The following is a 27,257-nucleotide window of genomic DNA, read 5'->3' on the forward strand; positions in this document are numbered from 1 at the left end:
GCTTCCTCAGCAGGCCAAGCCCTGACTCATATGGGCAGAACCTTAACTGGCAATTTCAGCACTTAGGCAGGCAGAGAGGATACCTCCGTGAGTCAACGGAGGTATGTGTGTGGAGCAGCCCCAGGGGATGCTCGTGAGGTCACTACACCTGCGGCGTCCTGTGTTTGATCCTGAGTCCCTGACTCCACTCATCTCCAGCTGTCGATGGGTGACTGGCTTGGGGGCCTCTCACATGCACAGGTGGGTAAGGAAGGTGTGCTATGTTTAGCACAGAGAAAGCTTGCCCAAGGTTGCACGGCAAGGAAGCTGGTGGAGTCGGGATGGGGATCCAGACATCAAAATATCTATCAAAATTATAAATACACTTCAGCTGTTGACCCAGCGATCCCACTTCTGGGAATGGACACCACCAATCCCAGCTACATCTGCACAAGGATGAAAGACATAAATGCAGCAGTGCTCGTGGCAGCTCCGATTCAATGTCAGAGGATGGGGAACCATCCAAGCATCTGTCTCTGGGGAACTGACAATGGAGTGCTACGCAGCCGTACAAAAGAACGAGGATGTGCTCCATGTCCTGCCACGGAAAGATCTCCAGGATATGTTGTTATGTGCCCCCAAGAAATCACCGAATACAACGACAGGTATAGAATGGTACGCTTTGGGGTAAGAAAGAGAGAGGAGGATATAGATTTGATTACACTTACAGTTGCATAAACACTGAGAGCATCCAGCAAGGAGGTGAAGGGTTTGCACATGGTGGGGGGATAGGAAACAGGACGCAAGTGGGGCAGGTGGACCTGTCCCTAACGTTTTCAAGATCTCAGACAAGAGTACCGACGGAGGCCCACATACTCTGTGTAAATATTTAAAAGCTACTAAATAAAATATGCTGTATGCTTCTCCTTGTAAACATACCTTCATAAGCACTGGGAAGGTCAGGGTGGAATTTAGAACCTAGACGTCTGCACTGGATCACGATGTGAGCAAAGCCAGCCCTGCCCCGGACCACGCATAGCCTGCCTTCAGAACCCCCACGCATGGCTCTGTCCAGCCCGGGACAGGGGGCTGCATGCACACATGCATGGGCACTCCTGCTTGCATGTCTAAGCTCCAGCACATTTGTGCCAACAGATGCTCCTAGGACACGTGGCACAGCCGGAGAACAGACCCACAGAAGAATCTCATGCAGGTTCCCGGAATCTGGGCTTGGGCAGAAAATTCCAGAATCCCAGATAATTCGACAGCGATCTAGAAAGTGGAGTAGATGGTGCCAGCTTCTGGTAGACATGTCCCCTGAGCCCCATGGCCTCCTTACCCTACAGGGAGGGAGCATGGCTGGCAGAGGGCCAGTGAGGGTCCCAGCACAGAGCCCCTTTGTATAGATCCCAGGATATTACTCTTTTATCCATGTGGGCTTTTGAAGCACACAACTTTACATATTAAAAAATCTAAAATTATATTCAAACACTTGCACAGTGAAAAGTGATTCAGCATCTGTGTGTCCTCTAGATTTCCATGTCCCGAAGAACCTCCTCTACTTAAAGTTCTGATGACTCGCATCTCCTTCCCCCTGCACATTGCCCCCTGCCCCACCTCGCCAGCTCAGAGTCACTCCAATGCAGCCTATGACATCAGCTGATCCAGGAACCTGCATCACTTACGTTGTAGAGGAGGTCAGTCCACCCTTCCATGGTGATGCACTGGAAAACCGTCAGCACTGCAAACAGGATGTTGTCGAACTGAGTGATCCCATTGTTGGGCCCTTCCCAGTAGGGCTGACATTTGGTCCCATTGGGGCAGGTGCGGGCGGGTTCCTCTGTCCCACATGGAGCCGGAGACTCACCCTGAATGTCATCTATGAAAGGGAAGGGGAGAAAAGTCAGGGGAAGGGGCTAGGAAAACCAACTCTGAGAAATAGGGGCTGTAAAGATTCAATAATGTTGGGAAAAAATGACTATTGGAATGAATTTATCAGTCTTTTTTTTTTTTTAAGTTTGGCTTTGTTGATCTATTCACTGTTTCGTTTTATTACTTTCTTCTCCAAGCTTTATTACTTTTCCTGTGTATTTCCTCAACTTTTGAGATGGATTCACGTTCTTTTCGGGCTATAAATTGCCCTCTGTGTGCAGCTTTAGCTGCATCTCACAACATCTGTCATGCATTATTATCATTATTGCTCAAGCAAAATATTTGGCAATTTCCATTATTTCTCCTTTGACCCATGGATAACCAAGATGCATTTATTAAAAAAAAAAAAACTTGCCAGATATTTACAAAAATAGAATAGTATAGGGGGTGCCTGGGTGGCTCAGTCGGTTGAGTGTCTGACCCTTGATTTCAACTCAGGTCATGATCTCAGTGTTGTGGGATCAAGCCCCGTGTCAGGCTCTCTGCTCATCGTGGAGTCTACTTGTCCCTCTCCCTCTGCTTCTCCCTCGCCACCCCTCAAATAAATAAAATCTTAAAAAAATAGAATAGTATAACGAATTCCCATGTACCTGTCACCAATTTCAACGCTTATCAACTCAGAGTGAATCTTGTTTCATCTTTACCCCCTCCCCACACTTTGCCTTGCACTAGAATATTTTTAAAGCAAATCTCAGATACCCTATCACGTCATCCACAAATAAGAAGCATGCCTCTTCATTTCCAAACACTTTCTGAGTTATCCCTTTGTTACCAATTTCCAGCTTAATTACACTGTGGTCAGAGGATATGTTTTGTGTCATTTGGTCCTTTAAGATCTGTTGAAATGTGCTTTATGTTCCCTAATACAGACGGTTTTGGTGATGATGCCATGCACATCGTGAGGCGGTTGGGTGCAGTGTTCTCCAGACTTCCATTAGGACAAATATGTGAATTGTGTGATGCTGTTCTTCCATAGCCTGGTTTTTCTTTCTTTCTTTCTTTCTTTCTTTCTTTCTTTCTTTCTTTCTTTCTTTCTTTCTTTCTTTCTTTCTTTTTTTCTCTTCCCCTCTTCTCTCCCCTTTTCCCTCCCTCCCTTATTCTCTTTTCTTTTCTTTTGTTTTTTCTTTTCTTTCCTCCCTCCTTCCTTCCTTTCTTTTTTTTTGGGATGTACTGGGTTCAGGGAGCTGTTCTGGGGGCGAGGGAGGCCAGTACACACAGTACTTACCCTTAGGCACAGGAGCTAAGATTTCCCCCCAAACAGCAAGAGGCAGATTGCAAAAATGCCACAAGGAAAGAGACACATGCCAACAGATGTCCCTTTTGCTGGTAACCAAAGACAGCTCCCTGGTGAAGCTGAGCTGGAAGCCAGAGGTGGGGTCTGAATTCCAAGGTGTTAATGGAGACACCCCAGGAACACATGGAATCAGGGGGGCACAGAATGACCCCAGGGTGTCCCCAGCTGGACCAGAGTAGTGGATATGAGAGGACCCTATTCAGTGAGTCACACTTCTGAAGGTTTTCAGAGAGCAACACTGTCCACCAAGAAAACAAACAGCCAAGTGTGCAAACTCACGCTCTTCACAAAACAAAAATATCTATCCATGTATGTGCTATGGGCCCACATTCCCAACCCCCACTCGGCATGCCGCAGAGGGAAAGAAACCAGCACGGACAGCGTGAACGTTACTGGCCTTTGAAGCTTCAGTTAAATAGAAACTGTAGGTCATGCAAAGTGACACCCGCCACTCTCAGAAGTGACACCCACTGCTCAAGAAACCACAACCACATCGGCCCCTGGTTTAAGTGGCCGGAAGTGCCTTCCTCATTCACGCTGCATTTGGTACAGGGGGCTGTTATTTAACAAATACAGGTCGGAGGGCAAAATCTTTTAAACATAAGGCTCAGAGCAGGGCGAAGAAAATGCACAGGCTCCTATGAGAAATGAGAACCACTGTTTGTTGGGAAGGTCACCTCTGTCCAGAACCTTCTCCGTCTCCACCCTGCGGCCAAGTCTGGCTCGGTTCCCAGCCGCCCAGCGGCCCCCCGCATGAGCCGGTGAACACTGGTCCATCCTTTTTCTCAGGGCTACAAGAGTTCCCCAATGTTTGTCCTTATTTGGTGGGGAGATGAAAACACTCGTCGGCTTTCATTGCTACAAACCCGTTGCAGCCGAGGAATCTTGTCTCCTCCAACGATTCTGGAGGCTCTTGGAAAGCAGAACGCCTTCCACTTCACCTTTGCATTTCTCGGAGTGTTTGGCACGGTTCTGGGCACGCAGGACCCGGGGTGCCGAGGATAAAGGAACGCAGCTGAAAACCTGTCTCTCCTTAGCAGTTTGGCCCAGTGGTTCTCTTGATTTCAATCCCCCCTCAACCCTCCGCCCCCCCAGCACGAAACACTCTGAGGGCTGCTTCTAGAAAAGCAACCGTCCAGAGAGTCTGAGGAATTTGGTTATAAATATATTTTAAAATTAACCTGCTGCCTGGGTGTCTGTATATATCTGTCTCTTACTCACACGCCTTATATTTTTAATCGCGAGCTTTTCAGTCATCCTCCTAAAATGAGGCTTCCTAACCCCCCAGCTGCTCCCCCCACATCTGCCCCCTCACAACCCCACTCAGACCCAAGCCAGTTGTGTGTCTGCTTGGCTAGAAAGACAAAGAAAAACCCCAAAAAACCCCAACCTCAACAAAACCCCAAAACCTAGGCTCCAGGAGTCCTGGTTTCTCTGCTCTTGGCTGACTTTTCCGAGGGGCCCTGCCCTGTATCTCTCCCTCCTGCATTTCCGCCCGGGTGACGAGGCCAGGTGCAGAAATAGCTCTGCCTCAATTAACACCTTCTTCATCGGGGAAAGAAATAATTAGGACATCCCATATTGAGCAAACTTCACAAGCCCAGGAGAGAAGGAGTCAGGAGGAGCAAGAGAAAAGGAGGAAGAAAAAGGACATCTTGAATAAACGTCCCTACTGAGTTTTCCTTCCCTCTGGAGCGGTCTGGGGCCAGGGCCCCACCACTTGGGGGTCACCAGGAGGAGACGGTGGGTGGGGAGCCACTTCCGGACAGAATCTTCTTCCCAGCGAGACAGGCCCGAAGCCCCTTTCATTTCTCACAGGGGTTCCCCTTCAGCTTTACCATGCACTCTGCCCATCCCTGGAATTCATGGTTCCCTTGTCCCAGGACTAGCGCTGCCAGCCCGCCCGTCTGCACCAAGATGGCCGGTGGTCCCAATACTGACATACAGACTTCTCTCCTTATCCGGTTCCATTTGGTTCTTGCGCTTCAGAGAGCAAATGAGCTTGGAGAGCAGCAGATTTAGCGGAAAATGTATCTGGAAGCTACCGGGTACCCCGAGTGTGTGGATAATGGGGGACACAGCCCTGCCCCACTGCTGATTCAGAGCTGAGACCCACAGGTGAGCCTCCTGCCTTCCTGGCTTTTCTCTGCCTGTCCTGCAACCCATTTCTTGACCCAACCATGGAGGGGTTGCTGCTGGATCAGGACCCTGCTTGTGCTAGGTTCTGACTGTTGGTGTCACGCCTCCCAGCTGGGGTGTCTTCAAGGCACATTCTGGAAGAGGCCAGGAGGACCACCCTCTCTATGCCTTTTCTCCAGGTTATGGGGATTGCCCCCCACAGAGCAGTCAGAACTCTTCCTCCCTGACCAGGCTGCCCCTTTTCTTCCTGCTTGAGAACACAGTATGCACTGTGGTCCCCGCAAGGTTACAAGGCGGAAGCTGATGGCACTCTGTCTATAACCTGCTGTTTGCCTGGCCCCACACACTCCCACCTCAAAACACCTTTCATGCCTGCTCCAGCCCAGGGTGCAGGTCAGCCAGCCGCGCCGGGGCATTAATGCCCACCCAGGGACAGTCCTTGTCAGTATCGGACAGAGTTTGGTGGATAACACCCCGGCTCCCTTGCCCCCTGGCTGGGATGGCTCAGAGGCGTGCGTCCGATGCTATAGGGACTGAACCCCAGCTGCCCACAATGGTAGCCTGCTTGATACCACTACACCCCTTTCCTAGATGTCTTCCTGCCCTGTCTCATGTCCCCGCTCCCCCGCTGGCACTTTCTGGGATCAGTCCCAAATAAACCACATACCCCTGGGACAGCTTCCGGGGGACCCCAATGCAAGGCCCTAGAACAACCAAGACCCCAAGGGCTATCTCACCCCCAGCATTGCCTGCAGCACTTTGGAAGGAAGTTCTCTCAGCTGCCAGGAGAAAGAAGCAAAGCCCTGCATATCCCCTCCAGGAGCTTGTCCCCAAGGGAGGAAGGTTTTGGGGGAAAAAAAAAAACAAAAAAACACCACATCATGCTGCTTGGACCTACCTGTCCCCTCTTCAAAGCAGGTGGTATGAAATTTTCCCATATAAAATTCTAACCCTATGATTGCAAAAATAAGGATTGCAAAAAATAGGAGGAGGCCAATCTGCAGCAGGGGGATCATTGCCTTCATGATCGACTTCAGGACGACTTGTAAACCTGAGAAGACACAGAGAGAGCCCCACGGCTCTGTGAGCAAGCACCCCAAACCCTAGGGACCCAAAATACACGCGAGGCTGGGGGTGGGGCAGTGACAAGGGACCACAAAGGCTGGTCGTCATAAAACGGGAACAAGCCCTCCTAATATTTGAAGGCACTTTTTATTTTCAAATATTTTAAAGTATTTGACATACACTGTCATTTGATGACGTTTAAGGCAAGAAAGGGGTGGAAATCGATTGCTTTCTGAGCCATATTCCTGGGTGTTGGGAAGCTTTTACCCAGAGCGGGGCGCCTTTTCCTAATGTTTCTCACCAAGAGGGGGCGTCTTTTCCTAATTCATGCACAGGCAGCAGCTAGGCTAGACGCACCTCCCTCTGCACGGGGAAAGCAGTCACTGTCCCAGTTCCAGTCCTGAGAAGCCAGGTATATTTCATTGGTTGCTAGCACAACCCCATGAAGTGGGCACCCGTGTAAAACTATCCCCATTTTGCAGAGGTGGGAAGCAAGTCCGCGAGAGGGGATGCATCCAAGGGCATTAGAAATAACAGAGCGGGGACTTACACCCAGGTCTGAGTGATGTCAGATCATATGTTTGTGGCCACTGTGCTATCAGGAAAGTCTATGGTTAAAATTCGGGTTCAAACAAGGAGCCTGAGGCCTTGCTTCCTGATTAGAAGAGCTTTTCATGGCTCACGATGGGCCCTCCCGATGGGTGGAAGCCACAGGGACCCGCGATGTAAGGGTGATGTTAATGGAGGTGGTGTGGCAGGGTGGTTAAGGCTCTGGACACGGGATACGGTGCGTGCCCGGGCTGGGTACCCTCCACCTCGGCCCAGCCCCCTTCCCGCTGCTGCGGGTGGCAGCTGCTCCCAGCTTCCAGCTGCCCCTCCTCTTTATACAACTGCCCGTGGTCATCGAGAGCTGCCTTACCTGAGCAGACATCGTCTTCTCGCCATCCCCCACCCCCCGCCCCCAGCAAGTGACCAGAGAAGAACGAAAGGCCATCAGTGTCTCTGCCTCAGGTTGGAGGAGAACTCTGGTGCTACTCACACTCCAGAGCTCCCCATGGGATCAGGCCAAGACCGCATCCTCGCTCAGCATCTTTCCCATCCCATCCTGCTGCCCTCATTCCCTCTCTCCTGACGGCGCTCCCCAGACAGAGCAGGGCCAGCTGAGCACCTAGCTAAGTCTGCCTCCAGGGGACCCGACCTAGTCATCTACTTACTAGCGACGTGACCTTCAGCAAGTCAGGTCACCATTCTGAACCGTGGTCTCTTCATCTGTAAATGGGGACTGGAATAGCACCTCCCTCTCAGGGTTAAATGACAGAGCACATATCTGGCCACGTACCGTCAGAGGTGGCGACATGCTTGCTGGTATTAGCTTGGGGATGACCCTTAATGCAATGCAGGCAGCTCCTGGAATCCTACAGACACCTAGGCAGAAGTGCCCTCTTCCTACAAAAAGACCCTGCTGGTGGTCGTCTGGGAGATCTTACTCTTTAAACCCAGATGGCAATGAACCTGACAACCGAAGCCAACGCGATGTAAAATGGAACCGATAACAGCACCTACCTCACAGGCTCGTTGTGAGGACAAATGCATTTTTTAAATGGTAAATACTTAGAACAGTGCCTGGCATAGAGTACGTGCTTTTAAAATCCGTAGTAGTACTACTAACTGAGACAGTGGGACAGAAGGAGGTCAGCCCTGTTTCATTCTGGTTTTTGGCAGCCGAACCTCCGTCTGACCCTGAAGATGGCAGCTGCGCCCAAAGGGTGGGGCAGAAGGACCGCTGGAGGGGGAGAAAGCAAGCAGGCGGGACGAGTATGGGCTCTGAAGCTCATCACTGTCAAGCTGTCAGAGCTCAGGGGCAGAATTTAACCTGTCCGAGCCTCAGCCTTTTCATCCGGAAAATGGGTTCATTGGGCGATTGGGAGGACACACTAAGACAATGCACGTAGAGTTCCCTCTACAGTGTCCGGTATGCAGCAGGCGCTCAGTAGATGGTCACAGTCACTGCCACCAGTGTTACTGGCCAGGTTCGGGATCACGATTGCTAACTCCTAGTCCTGCCGTTCTCAGCCACATGACCCTGCTCAAACTATTCAGCCGCTCCAAGCCTCAGTTTCCACATCTGTAAAATGGAGATATCAGCACTCTCTCCCACCTTCACAGAGTCGTGAGTACTGACTGAGATGTAGCAGCCTGGCTCCCGATAGACAGCAGGTGCCCAAGAAACCGGTGCTGTGCTTACAGGTGGGGCTCCTGGCTTGCTTTCAGAAGCTCGTAGAGACCTGCTGCCAGGTTCCTGGGGGTCCCTTGGGAGCTTCCCCCCCAAGAGAAGGCTGCCCTAGCACAAGCTGGGAAGCACTCAGGGGCCGCTTCTGAGATGCTCTGCAGAGGGGAAACTGAGGACTCCCGGCACCCCTGCGCAGACCCCTGGCCAGGGTCGGAAACTCACGCACTTGGGATTCCAGACACCAGCTTGAGCGGCCTCAGCACTCGAACTGCCCTCAGCGTCCGTAGGTCAAACTCCGTCCCAACTGTCGCCAAGATGCTGGAAGAAAGAAGCCAGAGTGGAAAACAGAGGGTGGGTTTCAGGGTCAGACGGGAGTGGGATTTGATGTCATTTATCGGCTAGGTGACCACAGGTGGGTGACTTTACACTGCTGGCCTCAGTTTCATCCCCCGTGCTAACCGTACCTGCCTTACAGGAAAAAAGGTGATTTACAAGGACCCCAACAAGGTGTATGGTTGATGGTGGTAATAAACACTGGATTGAGAGGAATAGAAGATTCCTGTTGCACATGGTCGGGGTGACGTTCAACATATTTCACAACGCACAATCGGACAATCGGACTGAATCGTGGGGAAGCCCAGGGGTCCCGGGGAGGGGCCAGGGAGAATGGCAGACCCTTTGGGGTTTGGCGCTCTTTACCAACTGGCAGGAAAGTGGTTCAGTATTAGGAGCCCAGCCTGCGTGGGGTTCAAATCCCGGCTCTGCCATTTCCCAGCTGGGTGACCTTGGACAAGCCAGCACACCTCTCTGTGCCTGTTTCCCCTTTTGTTGAACAGGGATAACAACAGTACTGACAACGCCTCAGAAGGGTCTGGGGATTAAATGGACTGAGAACATGTGCTGCGGTCAGCGTGGTGCCCGGCACACAGGAAGTGGGCTAAGCTACTCGGAAATTAATGAAAAGAAAAAAAAAAAACCCACAGAAAACCAAACCAAACAATGAGTGTGGCTCTGCTGGTGTGGACTGGCTTGGTGCAGCTGAGGGAGTGCGAGGAGGCCAGTGTGGCTGGAGCCAAGCCAGCCAGGGTGACAGAGGGAGGAGGTGAGGGCAGGGTGGTGACGGGCAGATCGTGCAGGGCTCCGTGGGCCACGGTGCAGACTCTGGTGCTTTCTCTGAGTGACGTGGGAACCACGGAGGGTTCTGAGCACTGGAGGGATAGGACGTGACCTGTATTACAAGAAGGCCCCCTGTGGGACAAGGCCAGAAGTTGGGAGATGGCGGGGGGGAGGGGGCACCGCACTTCCAGGTGAACCCTGGTGGGTCTGCACCGGGCTGTGCTGGACACAGTGGTAGCACTGAGATGAACTTGACCCCGCCCTCAGGTGACCAACCTCATGAGTGGGTGAGGTTCAAGCGTGAGTCCCTGTGGCCCCAGGCTGCAGGAGAATGAGGAGGACCTGAATACAGACAGGAGGGCTGGGGATACATCACCATGGAGCCCAAGGACGAGGAGGCAGCACAGCCCCAAATCTCAGATCCAGAGTTAAATCGTGGTCCTGCATTTTCTCATCTTGTGGCCTTTGTCCTAACCTGTTCAAGCCTCAGAAATGCAGATAATCCGACCTCCCCCTGGCCCAGTGCAGTCCTAACCGGCACCCTAAGATGTACTACTTTTCATCCCACACCCTGGAAGGATGAGAAGGAATTAGGAGGGGATGGCACAGGGTGGGGGTGGGGAAGGCTTCTGTGGCCAAGAAAACCCCACAGAGACAGAAGCTTCGTTCAGGATATTGGTGGGGAGAAATGGGTGGGCTGGTGTTGGAGGCTGTGAACTGGAGGCTGAGGAGGTGGGTCTTATCCTGTGGACGGTGGGAGTCATGTAAGGTTTCGGAGCAGGGGAGGGATCTGATTAGGGTTGGCGTGGTGAAGACAAGGCTGACAGCTGACAGGACAGATGGGCAGTGATGGAGGCAGAGCGAGGAGGGAGCGGTGAGAGCAGGCCAGCGTAATGAGGGCCGGAACTAGGACAAAGGCAGTGGGAGTACAAAGGAGGCCCCAATTTAAATATAGCTGCCATTGATTGCTGGGCATCAGGGAGCTTGCCTGGGCTCATCAAATCCTCCCTGCATCCCAGCAGTCGGCAGGATGAGTCCCATTTTCCAGAGGAAACCAGAGCCCAGAGAAGTTACTAATGCATGGAGGTCCACACCACGGAGCAAGAACTCAAAGCCAGGACGCCAGGACTCCAGAACCCCAGTTCTCCACCTCACATGGCTCGTTGGATCGGGTGGGGGCTGTGTTGGGAAAGACGGAATCGAAGAATGGCTTCCCAGTTCTGAATGAGACACTAAGCAACGGCCGTTCATTTACTCAACGATGGTTTACTGAGCATCTACTACAGGTGCTCGAGGACACTGCCACGCACAAGAAGCCAATGGGAAAACACATGATATTTCAGATGGTGGGAAGTGCTGTGGAGAACAATATGGCAGCCACCAGGGCTCCCCATGGAGACACTGAGTGTGATGGGATGGGAGCGAGAGGACTCAAAGATGCCTGCAGGGTTTTGGCCTGAGCTACCTAAAAGATGGAGTCGCTGTAAATTGAGATAGGAAAGGGGTAGGTTTGGAGGAAGATCAGACTGGGTTGTGGATATGTTGAGTTTGAGATGCCAGTTTTCTGTAACTCCCTTGTTAAAACCTTCCATCAGGCTTAGAATATAGCCAAACTCTACCATGCCCACAAGACCTTGTATGACTTGACTCCCACTGACTGCCCTGTCCCACCACACTCTGGCCACTCTGACCTTCTGTTCCTCCAACAGGAAAAGCTCCTTCCCACCATGGGAATGTTCTATTGGTCATTTCTTCTACTGCAAATGCCCGTCCCCTCAACTCTCTCCCTCTTTGCCTTGCTGGCCCTCTTCAAATCCTTCAGAGCTCACATTTTGCCTTCTCAGAAAGGATCTCCCTGGTCCCTCTAGGTAAGGAGATCCTTCACTCTCCAGAATACTGCTTATTAAGCTGTATTTATTATTTACCTCTTCTGCTAGAATGTGAGCACCACAAAGACAAAGATCTCTCTCTCTCTCTCTCTTTTTTTTCTTTTTTTTTTGGTAGTACCTGTAGCACCTTTTATGGCCTAGCAGGTACTCAATAAAAATCTGGTAAGTGAGAAAAGAGTGGTGCAAAACAGGGTTATGGTAGACCAGATATCCTAGGATAGATAGGTCAAGTGAAAAAAGCCAAGAGCCCCAGTGGGATGTTGGGGAAGGGCAACATTTTAAGAGACAAGGTGTTGAGGAAGGAGTTTGGTCAAAGAGAGGAAATCGAGGAGATGGGAGAAGACCTGGCAGAGAGGGTCATCCCTGGGGGTCAAGTTCAAAAGTGTTTTGAGAAAGGCGAGGCCATGGTCTCCAGAGCAGCCCATGGATGAGTCAGGTGCAAAGGATGGGCAGCATCAGGTCACAGGGGAATCTTGCCGTGGCTGACTGCTGGAGAGAACAAGAGAAGATGAAGCAGAAACAAGAGCCTGGATATGAAAAAGGAGGATTTTCAGGGTGGGAGACACTAATATGCTTACGTGTCCAGAGAGAGAAGTCGATAATGTATCCCCTGGCCTTTCGAGCTCGGCTGCCCGATATGGTAACCACTAGCCACGCACAGCTATTTAAATATACCCTTAATTTAATTTAAGTTAAATCAGACGTTTAGTTCCTCAGTTGCATTAGTTGCACTTACACGTAGCTGTTTAAATATATAATTAAATTAAATTAAATTAGACATTCAGTCCCTCAGTTGCATTAGACGTATTTCAAGGGCTCCATAGCCACATGTGGACAGCTGATTTCCATCATAGAGAGAATTTCCACTGGATGGCACTGCTTTTTCATATCCACCCCACCAGGGCAGGAATTGTCATCTGTTTTGTTCACAGCTGTATCCCTAGTACCTAAAACGGCGCCTGGCATACAGTAGGTGCTCAATAAGTGCTTGTTGAATAAATAAAAAGGAAGTGAAACGTAAGAAAGCCTAGCGATAACTAATAGAGTATATTCTAGAAGAGATGGAAGGGTGGGTAGAAGACAGAACTTGCCTTAAACTAGGAAAAGAATCATGGAAGACACTGATGGTTGTTTATCCAATAGCCAATCCTACCCCCTCCCTTGCCAGTGGAGTCCGTCTTCCATCAAAGAGTCAGAAAACACCCAATAGTCTCTTTTCCCAAGGATTTTTTTTGATGGGAGCACTGGTCACATGACCCAGTCACGTGCCTCACAGGCCCTGAGGGAAAGCCTACTGGGGGCTTTTGGGGAAGAGTTTCCCTCCCCCGAGAAGAGTAACATGGCAGGAGACAACCCCTCCTCTTCTTTGGCCCGACACTTTTGTAGACATTTTGGAAGAAGGCAGCCATCTTGGGACCATGACTTTCCTTGGTTACCAGGAAAGTCCTAGAGATGACAGAGTGGAAGGATGGGAGGGATTCCTTGGGGACATCGCAAGCTGGGGAGCCAACCCTGCAACCAACCACCCAGCCTCCAGACTTCTTGTAATGTGGATAACAAACATCCTTTCTAGTGGATAAGAACCAGGCAGCTTAGATTCAAACCCCTGCTCCTCCCATCACTAGCGGTGTGACCTTGGGCAAGTCACTCAACTTTTCTGTTCCTCAGGTTCCTGAATGTAAAATGGTGATGACAATTATGCTTATCCTCATAGGTGGAGGGGTTTATGCAAGATGCTTGGAACTGCGCTCGGAATTTAGTAAGTCCTCCATAAATGTCTGCTTTTTTCTTCACCATCATCATTTTTATTCTTCTTGTGTTACTTGTGGCTAAGTGAAACCAGAACCCACTGATAAAGGCAAGTCATTGAGTGTTTTCCTTTGTCAGATGGTACCCTTGCTGCTTTACACACTGAGATCCCATTTTATGCCCCAGTATCTTTACTGGGTGAGTGTTCCACTCTCATTTCATTGACAGGGAAACTGAGACCCAGGGGGAGAGCTACTTGTCCACAGTCACATAGCTAACATATGGTGCCTGGCTCCTGAGTCTGGCTGTGCCACCCCGCACCGTGCTGCCTCTGGTTAACTCCACCACCCCATTTATTCTCTCCCAGGACTTCAGTCAAGCTCACGCCTCCACTCACCCGAGTATAGAAAGGAGCTAGATTTTCTCCACTGGCTGGAAGTCAGGATGTCAATAAATATTTGTGGAGGAGCAACTACTTCGTGTCAGGTGGGTGAGGAGGGAAACGTGCAAAGGCCCTGGGGCTGGAGAGACCTCATGATAAAAGGTGAGGCTACTGGCTGAGAGGGAGTAGCAGAAGACAGAAGAGCGACAAGGAGATGTCAGCACAGTCAGAAAGCAGGACAGAGAATGGGGGCTACTCTGGACCCCTGACCTCAGGTTAGAAGAAGCACCTGCCAAAATTGACAGGGTCAAATCTTCCTGAGACGGATACTTAGAAGCATAACTGCTTCTCATGCAGTCTATATTCTTGCCATTCATAGATTGTGCAAATCCTCTTCAAGTTTATTTTTATATCACTTGGCTTTTACCTCCTCTTGGGAAAAGTATTTCTAAAATTCCTTTTTAAAAAATCTTCAAGTCAAGTTAATCGCTTTCCTCAGTTCATGGCGTCTTTCCACCTTTGGTCTGTGCAATGCCTCTCTCTGTTTGTTTGTTCATTAGTTCATCCATTCATTCATTCATTCATTCACTTCCTCTTATCCCCAAACCCTACTTTCATTCGTCTCTCCCGAGAGAGACAACCAATATAATGTTTAATTTGGTCTTATTGGAGTGCATTCTTGCAAAACATGTGCTTTATTTTGAGTGCTTGTATTTTTAACTTACACTGACGGCACGAAGTTAAAGCATATTCTGTTGTTTCCTGTTTTCACCCAGAACCATGTTTTTAAGCCCTATCCTGGGTGGTCTATTGGATGTGCCATCTGGAGCTTTCACTGGGCCTGGGGCTCTCCATAGGTGCCTCCGCCACATCCCGTTCTCCAGGGGTGGACCAGGCGGCCTCCAGCTCCCCCTCCACAGATGCCGCTATAACGAACACCCTTGCACCACCCCTTACAGACCCGGCAAAAATCTCCCTGGGGTGGGTGTCTGGGAGCATAACTGCTGGTGAGTCTGACTTAACCCAGCTTAGTACAGCTGATGACCTTCCACATGACCCCCCCCCAGGCCACACCCCCAGGAGCGGGGCAGGAGCCTCCTCTGTCCCCACTTTCCGTTGACCCTTGGCTTCATTACGAGAGGCATACAGAAACACTCGCTGTTTTAATTTTCCTCTTTCTGATTACAAATGATTTTGAGTACCACGTCATATGCTGATTAGCTTTTCAGACTTCTCTTCCCTAATCTCCCTGATCACAGTTCTTGCCTGCTTTCCTATTGGGGTTGTGCGTTATTCTTGTTGACTTGCAGACACTGCCTCGTATAGTCTTAATCAGTACTGCCCAATATGGCAGCCATTGGCCACATGTGGCTACAGACACTGGAAATGTGGCCGGTGGGAGTGAGGAGCTGAGTTTTAAATTGTATTTACTTTTAATTCACTCACATTGAAAACAGTCGCACGTGGCTAAGGGGTCATGTAATAGACAGCAGTAAGATATTAAACTCTGATCAGTTATTTTCCACTACCCTAGGCACTATTTACAAATCCTTCTTTAGTTCTTCCCACGCACCAGGGGCTAGTCTATAGGGTTTAATATTAACTTGTTTAAAAGTCCTAACAACCCCGTAGGTAGATACTTTTCTTTCCATTTTACTGATGAGGAAACAGAGGCACAGAGAGGTTGAGTAACTTGCCCATGGATTCACAGGAAATGGGAAAGCAAGATTGGGATACGGGCAGTTTGGTTCCTGAACTGTCCCCGTGATGTCTTTATTCGAACAGAATGTTAGTTTTCATTGAGTCCATTATTATTAGTATTATTTTGCCTTAGAGTTTGTGCTTTTAATGTTCTGTTTAAGAAGTTCTTCCCCTGGGGCGCCTGGGTGGCACAGCGGTTAAGCGTCTGCCTTCGGCTCAGGGCGTGATCCCGGCGTTATGGGATCGAGCCCCACATCAGGCTTCTCCGCTATGAGCCTGCTTCTTCCTCTCCCACTACCCCTGCTTGTGTTCCCTCTCTCGCTGGCTGTCTCTATCTCTGTCGAATAAATAAATAAAAAAGTCTTAAAAAAAAAAAAAAAAGGAAGTCCTTCCCCTACCCCAGGCCACACAGATATTCTCCTGCGTTTTCTCCCGTGAAGGGGAAGCTCTGACCGCCAGTGCAAGGTTCTCTTGAGCACCTTAACCTCCGCACAGAGCCGTTCTTCCACTTATTTGTCTTTTAAAGTAGAAGATTACACAAAAGGACACGTTTCTATTTTGGGTGATTCCTGAAGCTCTCTTAAAGTGCAGTGTTTTCTTAAATAAAAAGGAGCAGGAGCAGATGTAAAAACCCCAGAAGGAGAGAGGTAAGTGATTCTAGAAAAGATGGGCCCTCCAGAGGGAAGAGTTCGCTGGGGAGGGGAAGGGGTCGGCGGCTGAGCCGAGACTAGTGGGTTCGGAGGATTGGCAGCTCGTGGGCCCTCTGAAGGGCACCGTCGCGATTGCCGGATCGCAAGGCTGGAGGAAGCAGTGGAAGGGAAACCTGGCCCCGAGACACTGGAACGAGAGCAGGGAAGATAACGTGGTGACTCAAGGGGGCCAGGAGCCTTCCCCATCGAGGGGATCTGTCCAAGTTTGCAAGCCAAGTGTACCAAGTCTGCACGGAAGGACAGCCTGAAGGTCCAAATGAGACATTTGATGGAGTAAAGCTCTCGAGGAAATGGACGAGTACGTTTTCAATTTAATTCCCAGACATTCAGCGAGCACCTCCGGAGGGAGAGGCGCTCCCAGATCAAAATAAAGACAAAAGCTCAATGCCCGCCCGCGGCTGGTGGGAGCTGAGACCGGTCCCACCACTGCACAGAACCGTTCGGGCAGATTCCGCCAGAGCTAAACGGACTCCTCCCATGACCCAGAAACCCCAGTCCCAGGAACACCTCCTGCCAAAGACGAGCATGAGAGCGTCAACAGTTCTCCGTAAGAGCTGCAAAGCGCACAGCACTCACATGCCCATCACGGCGCAGCACACGCAGCCGTGACCCTGAACTCTGCTCCCCTCTGGCAACAACATGGGCGGATCTCACACATGCAACAGCCGGGAAGGAAGCCAACGAGTGCGCCACGTAATCCCATGTGTTTACAATTCAAAAATAAGCGAGACTAATCCACGCTGTCCCATGTCAGGGTGGGGTGACCGGAGACTGGAGGGCAAAGAGAGGGTTTCTGGAGGTTGGGCATATTCTGTTGCTTGATTTGGGTGCTGGTTACATGCATGTGCTCAGTTTTGGAAAATCACTCCAGCCGTACCTGGGTATGTGCGCTTTTCTGCAGGTATGTTCTACTTCAGTCTAAAGCTGGAAAAGCAGAATCAGAAGGAAGGTAGCATTGACGGAGCACTTGCTGGGGGCCAGGGAGTGTGCAAGGTTTTAATCAATCCCGTGACGACCCTATAAAGTGGGGCCTGTCATTCCTTCTACTTTCCAGATCAGAGAGGTTGAGTCACTGCTCCAAGCCCACACAGCTGGTACATGGCCAAGCTGGGTTTTGATCCCACCTCCCATACGTTTCTAATTACTCTGCAACACACCCCAGGCTTGGAAAAGTAAAGGGCCCTGGATTTCTCTAAGACAGAGGAGGAGGGAAAAAAAAAAAAAGTTGATGATCCTGAGGAAATTGAAAGGAAGGGAGTTCATAAAAGCTGGCAAGATCTCAAGGAATCAGAAGAAGATTGGAAGCAGATGTGGGGTGAATTTAATAAGACAGTGACTAAAGAGGAAGACATGTTGAGGGATATTGAAGATCTGAATAAGAGCCACCATGCAGGAGAGAAAGGAACCTCCTCGGGTCCTCTCGAGGCCATTCTGACCTCACTGATCATTTCCCAACATGGCGACAGCTAACACCTTATACAGTCCTACTCCATAGCCCCGTTCATGGGCATCGTCACCATGGCAGGTAGGCTGACACCCATTTCGATGATGAGCAAACCGAGGTTCTAAGAGGCCAAGTGTCTTCTCTGAGATCATACACCACTAAGTGTCAGAGCCGACCTTGAACTGAAGCTTTCTGACTCGACCCTGTCCCACGGGGTAAGGCACCATCCTGGCAAGCAGCTCGCTCAACCTCCCTGCTCCTCCCTCCGCTCCTTGATTCAGAGAACCTCCTCCCCACGGACCCACAGCCCTGCCTGCCTTCAGAACTGCCTCCTTCACTGTCCAGCCTCACCCCTGACTCCTTCTCTTCTGTCCCACAACCTGCAGGGGCTCAGGGTACATGGGAGCCTTGCCGTGATGGTGGAAACGTTTTATTCTGAGCGGTTCAATAGGGCAGCCAACTGCCACATGTGGCTAGTGAGCACTTAAAATGTGGCTGAGCAACTGAATTTTTCATTTGAGCTAATTTTAATTGATTTACATTCATATTTTATACCATAGCTACATGCGGCTACTGGCTACTGTGCTGTCCTGTGCAGCTCGGAGGCGCGTGATAGAGCAGACTACACGAACACGCGTATGCAGTCAGTCACACACCGGCGCACGCTTATTACTCCGTTTGCCCCCCAGGTCCGTTCTCCAGCTTGTGCCGTGTCCTGCAAGGCTGACCCCTGTGGACTCTATCTCCCAGAATGCTTTGCTCTGGTTCCCGGTTGGGTTTGCTAATGGGAGGCACCAGCAGAAGGTGAGGGAGAGAGGCGGGAGTATTGCTTCCACCCTCCCTCCCCATTTCTGAGCCTCGTCCTTCCCATGTGGCCCTGCCTCGGCTGAGTTCCAAAAATGTCGGGACAGCAACGGCTTCCCTCATGGGATCTCAACACCCCTTACTGGTTTCCTTTACCTGCCCCCACCTCTTTAAGGAGTTTCTTCATGACCCGCTCTGCATTTGAAACATCTGGTGGGTGAATTCTGTTTCCTGGGGAGACCTTGACCATTAAAAGGTGGGAAGAATGGATGATCCAAGAAGGCTGCCTATCTGAGTGTTCTGAAATCCCCCAGTTTCGGAGACAAAGGTTTCTGGAGAAGCAAGACTTGATGCTAGGTCTCCTAACCTCAAGGGGCAGGGATACTCTGTTGCCTTTTCCAAGTAAGTCTTCAAGTTGCGGGAAAGACAACCACCAGGTTCTTGCCTCCCGCACTGCAAAGCAAGAGCAATTCCTCACCGCAGGAAGCCCAAGGAACAGAGGAAGTAGAAGACAGGGGTATCTGAAAGCTGTCCTAAGGTAGGACTCATGAGGGGAAGATCCAGGAAGATGTGGCGCTCAGTTCCCATTGTTCTCGGTCTCTTCTTCCTGGGCACTCCGCTGGACTGCATAGCCCAGCCTTGCAGTAGACATGGCCCCGTGACTAAGTTCTGGCCAGTGAAAGGAGAGCAGAAGCCATGTGGACTACTTCTAGGCCAGGTCCAGAAACAAGCCCTGGGTGCCCTCCTCCACTCTTTTCCCTTCTGTGGCTTCATGCAAGGAGCACAGAGACCCTGGGAGCCCTGGGTTGAAGATGAGGAGTCACAATATGGAAGGAGCCTGGGCTTCTGCCTCCCTGCCTGGAGGAGAGCCACCCACTGTTTACAAATACGGATTTTGGACTTTGAGCGCACAAGAACTAACTTCTATCACATTTGAGCTCTTCTGCATCTCGGGAGTTCTTTGTGACAGCAGCCAGCACTTACCCAATACACGTATTAGCATCTTAACTTATCTAATACACAGTGACTAACACACTTGTGCAGCTAAAATGTCAGCCCCATGAGGCCACAGATCTGTTTCTTGCTCCCTGCTGGACCTTTTGTACATGCTAGGCCTTCATAAGCAAGTATTTGTTGACTGAGCTGTCAGCTTCAATTTTTCTTTTCAGCTGAGTGGAACGCAGAAGAGTAGAGCAGATGTGAGCTCTGGGTCTCAGGTGGGAAGGGGCTGGGTTTGTATCCCGACCAATTATTTACTAATTGTCTACTTGGGGCAAATTCCCAAGCCTCAGTTTCCTCATAGGGAGGAGAGAGGATTATATAAAAGCTTTCTTCTTTTTGCGGACAGTGGGAGGATTCAATGTGGCCATTCGTGAAATGTGTGGAGCACGTGGCCTGGCACATGGTAAGCCCTCAGGAAGTAGGAGCCACGATGATTTGGACATTTCGTGTTCTCTGGGCAAACCAAACTCTGAAACTGTCGCTGCCATTAGGTCTGACAAATCTCAGGCCCTGAGGTATGGGTGGGGGAGGGGAGAGGCAGGGCTTCAGCCTGGGATTATAGCCAAAGACCAACTCAGGAAATGCTATTCCACTCCCATGATCCTTCTGCTGTCCCAGGAGGGCTCGAGACTCCATTTCTCATCCTGACCTCAGACTAACTCTGCAGGAATGAGACCCGCTGCTTCGGGACTCAGAGCAGCTGCCTCTGGATCAGGGGCCCCCACTGGGGACCCAGAGCTTGGAGACCTTGGAGGAGTCCTCAGGACTCACGGAGGAAACAAGCCATAGTTTAATTCAGGGCATCCTACGTTTGGGGGGTATTCTTATTACAACCAGCCTGGAGGTATGGGTTATTGGACACATGCCTTAGGCTGATCAGATTTTTCTCCCCCATTAATTAAAATGTGAATCACAGCTGAGTCACTGAAGAAAGAAAACGGTCAATGAACAATTCTGACTTCCTCCCTCCTTCCTTGCTCGGAGAGATGAGTCAGCAGAAGTCCGGATCCAAAAGCGAGAAGGGAAAAAAGCAGAAGAGATGTGGGGCTTGGGGGAAGCAGGAGCAGGGCGGACCTGAGTCACTTCGTTCTTTGTCTTAACAGAAAACAAGTCCTCAAGTTCTCATTCCAAGGCATCGGCCCAACCCCCTAGTGAGCACGCCTCTGTTTCTTGTTTTACACAGACTCACGGCACCCTGCATTCTACACGAGCCCCAGCAATCTCCTTCCTTACTTCCTTCTGGCAAAGGCAGTTTCCTCATCATGCCAGAACTCTCCTCCAGTCTCCACCCTTCCGCTTCGTTTTTCCCACAAAGCCCCAAGCTCCCTGTGAATTCACAAACCATGATCACGTTTCCCAAGCTAACGGAAGAGTGGGGAGCCATGTTGCCTCTAGTCAACAGCGAAGGGCCGGCGGGGGCAAATGGAAGATTCCAGGAGTGGGGGCCCCTCAGGGTCAGGGTGGCCATGGAGCCTGGCTGGGTCTGAATCGTGGCTCCGCACAGCCCTGGAAGAGTTAGTCTGTCTTTCTGCGCCTCAGTTTCCTCCTCCGTGAAATGGGGATAATAGAAGCACCTAGTCACAGTGTGGTGATGGTGAGGTAAGGACCCACGACAAGTGAGCGGTGATGATATTCACCACAAAAACGTAACCCAGGGATTCCTGCCTCACCCCTAAGGTCAGCAGGACGCACAGAAGCTGCAGCATGGACTCAAGCGGGGTGTGCTGTGTGTGCACACGTGCAGTTTCCTCCGCAAAACGGCCCGAGCGCACGTAACAGCCCGCACTTCACGTCTGACTTCCGCGCCATGAATTTTCAGGAGGATGATTTTTATTTTCAAATTCTCAAGGGGTTTCACCAATCACCCCTGCCTTGAGCCTTTGATATTCAAACCATTCTCTTTCACAGAGCTGGTGGAGTCCTTGTCCTCGTCAGTTTTTAACCAGATGACCACCACCCAGGTCCTGCCTGTTCAAGTCTTGGGGTGAGATTTCAGCAGCTTGCCACCACTGGCTTTATGAAACCCTACCTATTGTTTTACAAGGTTGGCAATTTCAAAGTGGGTCTGCCTTGAACTCGCACTACGTTGTAGGATAGCATGTAACGGTCTAGAACAGTGGTTCTCAACCAGGGGTAATTTCATCTCCCAGGGGACATATGGAAATGTCTGGAGACGTTTTTGATGATCGGGACAGGGTGGGGGCGGTGCTGCAGGTGTGTAGCGGGCGGGGGCCAGGGGTGCTGCTATGCACCCTACGACGCACAGAACATACAGAATGATCCGGCCCCAATGTCAAGAGTGCTGTGGCTGAGAAACTCTGATCTAGAACCTGAGTAACAGGATGTGGACCCAGTGGGCCATGGTCGCCCTGGGGTGAGATATTTTGAGTCAGAACTCATTTTTACAAGTGGCTGATTTCTTAGTGACCAAACAGTGGATGATGTCTTTTGGGCCCCTCAGCCTCCTTCTAACTATAATAAATGTATGCTAAGCTTGAGGCTCTGCAGCCAGACTGCCTGGATTCCAGTTCCATCTCTGCCACTTCCTAGCTGTGTGATCTTGGGCAAGTTACATAACTATTCTGGGCTTCAGTTTTATCACCTGTAAGTGTGGCTAACAATAGTGCCCACTGAATAGGGCTGTTGCACGAAATGAGCTGGTATGTGCAAACTACTTAGAACAGTGCCTGGTACATAGAGAGTTGGAGGGTGGGTGGGAAGTGGCCTCAATTCCTGGTACAAACATGGTACAAGCATGGAGCGCTGAGGGAAGATTCACATTCTCCTTCCGTAGGGTGGCTGGGAAATGGCTGCCAGGCCAGGAATTACATCTCCCAGTCTCCCTTGCGTCTAGGTGGGGCCATGTAACTAAATTCTGGCCAATGGAATGGGGTGAGAAGGGAGGTTCATCACTTCCTGGCCAAGCCCACAAATACCTCTCACTCCACTCTCCCTTTCCCCCAACCTGCTGGCTGGGAGCAGACTCTTAGAGCAACACTGGAAATTACACGTTGAAAAAGGCAGAGCCTCCATCATGCCGGATCCCTGAGCGACTGTGGAGTACAGCCATACTTGGCCCACCTACCCCTCCACCCTAACCCATCACTCACCACTTGCACTTTAGAAGAAGTTTATTTTTCTCTCATGTATTTTCTTAAGCTGGAGGTTTGGGGTTTTATCTGTTATGGCAGCTGGTGTTAACTAACACAGTCTCTTCCCTCAGCACGGCTCTTGTTCTCCCTGCAAGCAAATATCGTCAGCTCCTCACCCTCTGACCAGCTTCAAGATGACTGAATCCTTTCTTTCATACCTTCCCCACGATCTGGCAGACAGGCAGGGGAGAAAGCCCCTTCTCCCAATGGGGGTGGGTTCCCCAGGCCGGGGTCTTAATAAAGATCTGTGAGATGCAGGAACAAGAAGGAGCCCAAGAGACCAGGCTCCTTAGCCAAGTTTTGGATCTCAGGACAACTACATGGGGTGAGTGAGGGGGCGCCTGGGTGGCTCCGTTGGTTGAGTGCCTGACTCTTGGTTTCGGCTCAGGTTGTGATCTCAGGGGTCATGAGACCGAGCCCTGCGTCAGGCTCTACACTCAGCACGGAGTCTGCTTAAGATTCCCTCCCTCTCCCCCTGCACTTACCCTGCTCGCATACACACGCGCTCTCTCAAGAAATAAAGAAAGAAAAAAAGAAAAAAAGAAAGAAATGAGTGAGACTTGCCTTACATTAAATTCAAACTCATATTAGTGCCTCCAAATGGTAGTAATATGTGCCAACACCTCAGTCTGTTCAAATGCTCAAATGTCACCTTCCCAGTAACGCCTACTCTGACCACCCCAGTGAACACAGCATCCTGCACTCCCGCCCAACACTGCCAACCTCCTTACCCAACTTTACCATTTTCCAGTGGCGCCCTTCCCCTTCTAGCACACCGCTGTTGTTTGTGACCCCCACCCTGCCAGATCATAAGGTCATAGGTCTCCCGATCACCTAGAACAGTGCCTGGCACACAGCAGCTGCTCAGTAAATCAACAGATAGGTAAACAGAGAGGGAGGGATTGATTTGAGTCAAGTGCTTGTTCTGTGCCCAGAAAATCCTACAACCTTTATGTGTATAAACCCACCTGAGCACTCAGAGCAGTTCAGCAAAGTGGAGACCATAATTAACCCCACCTTACAGATAAAACAGTAAGTTCAGAGAAGGCGCTCAGACGGGAAGTGGGAGAGCCAGGATTTGAACCCAGGCCATCCGTCCCTGGAATTTGTTTTGTCCAAGCCCACATCACAGGGTCGACGTATCCTGGACAAGGGTAAGGGGATCCTAAAGCAAAGCTGTTCATTTAGTCTGTTTCAGAAACATACACCGTGTTGTCTATGGTGCGTGAACACTGCCGGGCCCACAGAATTGGGACTGGTGACTGTTAGAAGGGGGGGGTAAGGTACATGTGATCAATCCTGGCCCCTTCACTCCCCGGCTGTGTGATCTTGGGGAAGCGGGGTAAGTTAACCTCTCTGTGCCCCAGTCTTATCATCTACCCAATGGGTTGTCAGGAGGATGAAACATGTTGATATTTGCAAAGTGCTCAGAACAGCTTCGCAGGCTCACACATTTATGCACAAACGGTAAGGCTCACAGTAAGTACTACATATGTGTCTGAGAAAGAAGGAGTCATCACAGTTCCCGCCTAAAGCTCAGGAGGATGGGCAGGCCACCTGAGGGCAGAGCTGAGCCCCGCACCGGATCCAGGCTCACGCCACCTGCGGAAACGCGTGTTGGGGTCCAAAGAGCTACGGTGGGGCGCCTGGGTGGCTCAGTCGCTAAGCGTCTGCCTTCGGCTCAGGGAGTGATCCCGGAGTCCTGGGATGGAGCCCCGCATCGGGCTCCTCCACTGGGAGCCTGCTTCTTCCTCTCCCACTCCCCCTGCTTGTGTTCCCTCTCTCGCTGGCTGTCTCTCTCTGTGTCAAATAAATAAATAAAATCTTAAAAAAAAAAAAAAAAAAGAGCTACAGTGCCCTTCCGATGACTCCTGCTGACTTTGAGGACAAGCTTCTTGTGCTGAAATGACAGCACCAGGCGTCTGCCTCCATCAGAAAGACATCCTGTCTCAAGAAGGCTGAAAGCGGGAAGGGGCCCAGGCTGCCTCAAACAGGACAGGTAACGGCCCAGCATAAAGCAGAGGCGGTCGGGGAAGAAAGCACGCGAGCTCTACCCTGCCTGCCCTCCACCTGCCCGGCACAAGGATCTAATGTTGGCTTCGAGATCGTGCAAGCCCAGTGATCCCCCCAATCTGCAAAGCACGTGCAGCTCCAAAGTGCTTTCCAGAAATGAGCTAACGGTACCCAGGGGCAGGTTGCTGACGCTAAACGTGGCCACCCCAAGGGGACATGTGTGGAATCCCATCCAAGAAAACTGATGACATGGAGAGGCAGGGAGAGAGAGGCCCTCAGGGATGATGATGGGGGTGATCTGAAGGCATTATTATTCCCGTCATGAACACTCTCTAATATTTATTGAACACTTACAAGGAGGCGAGCCCTCTTCTAAGAACTTCACATGGATTATATCAGTTAATTCTCTTCAGAACTCTAGGAAGGAGGAGTGTTATTATCCCCATTGAGGAAATGAAACACATGAGACCCAGAGAGGTTCAGGAACCTGCCTCAAGTCACACAGCTTGCAAAGAAAGGGAGCTGATTTGAGCCCAGGTGGTCTGGAAACAGAATCGTCATCATCCTCACCGTTATAAGGATTTCTACGTATTTGACAACATTTGCAACCCCCTGAGGCTATTACTGGGCCCATTTTATAGAAAAAGAAACTGAGGCACAGAAGGGCTGCTGACTTGGCCGTGGTCACACGGGCAGGAGGTGGCAGAGTCAGGATTCATCTGCACTGCCCTCCTCTCTCACTGCCCGCACCAGCACCACCGGACGGACGTCTTCTACAAGATAGCTTTACACAGCAGGGAAACGGACCCCTACATTAGTGGGGCCACTTCAGTTCGGGGTTTGAGCAGGACAAGAGGCTGATCCCATATCTGCTGTCTGACCTCTAAGTGGGACCTCTCGACTTGGCCATGTCAATCTGTCCCTCGATACTGTGCTGGGCAGAGAAGGTGAGTAGACATCCCTGTACCTAGGCAGGGGGACTCCTTCCATACACCTGCATTCCCGCCATCACGTTGCAACCAGGGTGACCCTTCTAAATAAAGATCTGACCCCATCCACTCCTTGTCTGAACCCTTCCATGGCTCCCTTGCGCTTTAAGGCTGAAGTCCCAACCCCTCAAAACATGGACTGGTCCCCGCTGACCTGCAGATCTTCTTTGGCTGCTCTCCTCTGCCAGCACACAAGCACATGCACACACGCGCGTGCACTCATGCACGCACGCGCACGCATGCACACGTGCACGCACACAGCTCTGGTCACGTTCTGTTTTTTCTGCCTAAGTTCTGCATCCAGACTGCGTGATGTTGAATCTCGGCTCTGCTGCTTGGGTGAGTCACGTAACCTCTCTGGGCCTCATGTTTCCCATCAGGAAAATATTTTGCTCACCTGCGTTTTTCTAAATCCTAACCCCCAACGTGATGGTGTTTAGAGATGGGGCCTTTGGGAGGTGATTAGGTCACGGGGACGGAGAGACCCCAAGGGGACCCATCTGTGAAGCAGGGTGAGGGCTCTCACCAGGCACCGAATCTGCTAGTGCTTTGATCCTGGACTAACCAGTCTCCAGAACTGTGAAGGATCCATTGCTGTTGTTTATAAGTCACCCAGTCTACGGGATTCTGTCACGGCAGCCTGAATGGGCTAAGACAAGGACAGTTCTCTGCTGGTTTTGCGGAAGAGAACGCACGCACCTAGTACGCGATTCAGGAAACCATAGTGCATTTGCTGCGGACGGTAAGTTTTCTCTGGACACCGACTGCCACGTGTCTGAGTCGGTCTACAGCGGCGACCTCCATGATTTGTGTCTCCTGCTCCTTCCACACGGTGCTGAGGGCGTGCTGGACATCGCCCGCGGGATCAGACTGCACCTCTATGCGGGGGTAGGAGGTTGGCTCCCTGATGGAGAACCGGTCTAACCAACGAGGTAACTTTCACAGATGGGGGCTGAATTGGTCCAGTTTATGGACTGTTCTTGCCCCCCAAATATAGTTCATGTTCTTTTCGTCAGCTCCTGGCTTCTGAGGACCTTGGTGGTCTCAAAAGGTCAGATGGGATTGGTCAAAGGAGTTCAGACTTGGCCCGGGGAGGGAGTTGCGTGGTGAGGCGGCAATGCCCAGGGTGTCCTCGAGGGCCTAGAAGGAGGCCTGGTGAGCCCAGGTTGAGCGGTAGGATGAAGGGTAAAGAAGGGGTGGGAGGCACAGGAGAGGAACGAGGTGGATCGTGAGCTTTTTAAAAATGTATTTTTGTAACTCCGAGTTGAAAATAGGCACACCGACTTCACGCCGACTGTTCCGTCTCAGTGACGTATCCCTGCTAGTGGGGGCCTTTCCATTCAGCACGTCTCTGTGGCAACGGACCACTTCTCATTCACGCCATCTCCAGGGTTACCTTGCTTGGCTCATTCATGACTGTTGCCACGGAGACGGGCCCATTGATACAATCTTGATTCTTTGGAACTTTGCTTTCCCGGATGATAGATAGCGTGCTGGCCTTGGGGTGGGGATGCAATCATGGTAGGGAGTGGGGTGAAGAGAGTTCTGGAACGAGTGGGGGGTCAAAAGACTTAAAATCCAGGAAGAGGCAGATGAGGTGGTGGGAGACGGGGGAGAGGAAGAAATGAACATTGCTCGTGGTGGCTGGTCTAACTGTCCCAGGCATC

The 27,257-nt window shown here is 50.9% G+C and overlaps 1 protein-coding gene across 1 annotated transcript in view; it reads right to left on the reverse strand.

Annotated features, from left to right (window-relative positions):
• CACNA1A (calcium voltage-gated channel subunit alpha1 A) overlaps window positions 1-27,257 on the reverse strand; it is a 213,028-nt gene that overhangs the window by 110,820 nt on the left and 74,951 nt on the right. The window contains exons 4-6 of the mRNA XM_057311555.1: window positions 8,866-8,957; window positions 6,243-6,395; window positions 1,665-1,858 (exon numbers count right to left, since the gene is read on the reverse strand). Coding sequence (XP_057167538.1) covers window positions 1,665-1,858; window positions 6,243-6,395; window positions 8,866-8,957 — 439 coding nt within the window. The remainder of the gene's footprint in view (window positions 1-1,664; window positions 1,859-6,242; window positions 6,396-8,865; window positions 8,958-27,257) is intronic.

The sequence above is a fragment of the Ursus arctos genome, unplaced genomic scaffold (genome assembly GCF_023065955.2).
Source record: "Ursus arctos isolate Adak ecotype North America unplaced genomic scaffold, UrsArc2.0 scaffold_14, whole genome shotgun sequence".
Taxonomy (NCBI): domain Eukaryota; kingdom Metazoa; phylum Chordata; class Mammalia; order Carnivora; family Ursidae; genus Ursus; species Ursus arctos.